General features: G+C 32.4%; 1 protein-coding gene across 1 annotated transcript in view; it reads right to left on the bottom strand.

Moving 5' to 3' along the window:
• Positions 1-1,466: 1,466 nt before the first annotated feature.
• The window catches only part of LOC111083103 (40S ribosomal protein S21-like), a 6,283-nt gene continuing 5,388 nt past the window's right edge, over positions 1,467-2,361 (bottom strand). Inside the window, exon 4 of the mRNA XM_022379364.1 lies at positions 1,467-1,589. Within this exon, the coding sequence (XP_022235072.1) occupies positions 1,467-1,589 (123 nt within the window). The remainder of the gene's footprint in view (positions 1,590-2,361) is intronic.

Here is a 2,361-nt window from a genome sequence, read left to right as displayed (position 1 = left end):
GAACAATGACAGGTTCGTGTAATCACCACAATGTAATGAACAATGACAGGTTCGTGTCATCACGACAATGTAATGAACAATGACAGGTTCGTGTCATCACGACAATGTAATGAACAATGACAGGTTCGTGGTCATCACGACAATGTAATGAACAATGACAGGTTCGTGTCATCACCACAATGTAATGAACAATGACAGGTTCGTGTCATCACCACAATGTAATGAACAATGACAGGTTCGTGTCATCACCACAATGTAATGAACAGTTTGTAAAGCACATTAAATTATTACCAGTTTATATCTTACAAGAATTATTTCAACAGTTCCATTTCCACACCACAGATTTTATTACAAGAATTATATCAACAGTTCCATTTCCACACAACAGATTTTATTACAAGAATTATTTCAACAGTTCCATTTCCACACCACAGATTTTAAACAACTATCTAGAGAGACTAGGAACCTTGTAATTCCAATAATGTTATGATTTTATTACTTAAGAGTTGCATAAAGTTATGAGAATTGAGAAAGCAATAATAAATAGTGCAAATTACAAACCTTGACTATTGACTGGTAAACAATACTTTTAGAACCTTGTCACTTGACATTATTGCCCAAATTAAGCAGACTAGAGTAATAAGAAGTCTAGATTTTTCCCTTACAATTTTAATGATATCTCCTTACTGTGATATCACAAGGATCCTACAACTGAAACCTTGGCTACATTGGGAGAAAAAACCCAAAACAAACACTTTATATTCTATACACTTTGATGTGAAACATTGTACACAGCAGAAGTCCACACATCTAAGATATCAGCATTGAATCCAAAAGCTTGTAAAATAAACAATTTATTCAATAAAAAAAATATTCACGAAGTAACCCTATCAACTTTTTAAACCCGATATAAAGCCCTTAATAACATATAACTTACATATTTGCACCAGTCTTTGGAAACTTTTAAAATAAGTTATTTTTTCATTATTTACAAGATAGCAAGTTCAGTCTGCAAAAGTCAGTGAAACTTATATTGAAACATAAACATGTAATGAAAACATTCCTACTTCCTCATTTTACATACATATGTGTTAAAACGTGGTGTCTGTCTGAGTGTCCATCTGTCTATCGTTTGAAAAGCTGAGCACGCAGGAAAAGCTTAAGAGGAGAACAGGCATGAATAATGTTGATGCCAAATTTTATGTCACAAGCAGGATATCGTACACTAAATTGTTACGAATTAATCACACTATCATTCACATTTCAAAATGTGACATAACTTAAAGAATAAAACTGCGGGTTTACTGTACTTATTGTTGGGCGGCTCTTAGCATGACTGAAATACTTAACAATTACTTTTCATGGAGGGTGGTATAAGTAGCTTTGAATGAAACAAAGAATGCAACATAATTAAACTTATTAAAGTTCATGAAATAATTTAAATTGATAGATTTAAACTTTTCCCGTCACTTTTGCTTGTGCATTATAATTAATAAACAACGGAAATCGGTACGTACCATTCTTCTGATTTTTCCCGAGATTGCATACGGTTTGAAATTACCTGTCACGCGGCCAGTAGATTCATCAATCTGTAAACAAACAAATATAAGCTTACATAGTACATTAGGTTAGTTTAATATAATACCTTCACTTCTGAGCAATGATATTATGTCCAGTTCTTACATTAGTTTACAATAATGACTCTACCTGTAATAAAGAAATTAAAAATATGTTTCAATAACAAGTCACCATTTGTCTGAACATTAATTTAAGATAATTAAATGCACGCAAAGAATATTATAAATAAATAATGGTTTCCCAAACAAAAGAAAAACTTATAAGGGTGGAGTTCTTAAAAGAAAAAAAAAGTCCTCTCAACAAAAACCTACACAATGGGCTATCTGTGCTGTGCACACAATAGGTATTGAAACCCAGTTTCTAGCATTAAGTCCATACACTTACTGCTGTGACACTGGTGGGCACAGACAATAGAGTAATGATGTTTTCACATCAAAATTGCCCAAATTAATTGATAATTTTCCATGGACCAAGAATATTAAACTAACGTTCCTCTAAAAATAATTCAATTCTGAATGTACTTAGAAAATAAAATATTATAAACAACAACAAATATTAATCACAAACATTTACAGCTGTCTTCGAGGGTTTATATACACATAGGACCGTACGTTTTCCCCTTGTTAATAAACCGTTTGACAATATTAATCAAACATTTACAGCTGTCTTCGAGGGTTTGTATACACATAGGACCGTACGTTTTTCCCTTGTTAATAAACCGTTTGACAATATTAATCAAACATTTACAGCTGTCTTCGAGGGTTTGTATACACATAGGACCGT

This window comes from Limulus polyphemus, unplaced genomic scaffold (assembly GCF_000517525.1).
Source record: "Limulus polyphemus unplaced genomic scaffold, Limulus_polyphemus-2.1.2 Scaffold8192, whole genome shotgun sequence".
In the NCBI taxonomy this organism is placed as follows: domain Eukaryota; kingdom Metazoa; phylum Arthropoda; class Merostomata; order Xiphosura; family Limulidae; genus Limulus; species Limulus polyphemus.
This window is presented reverse-complemented; position numbering and strand designations above follow the sequence as displayed.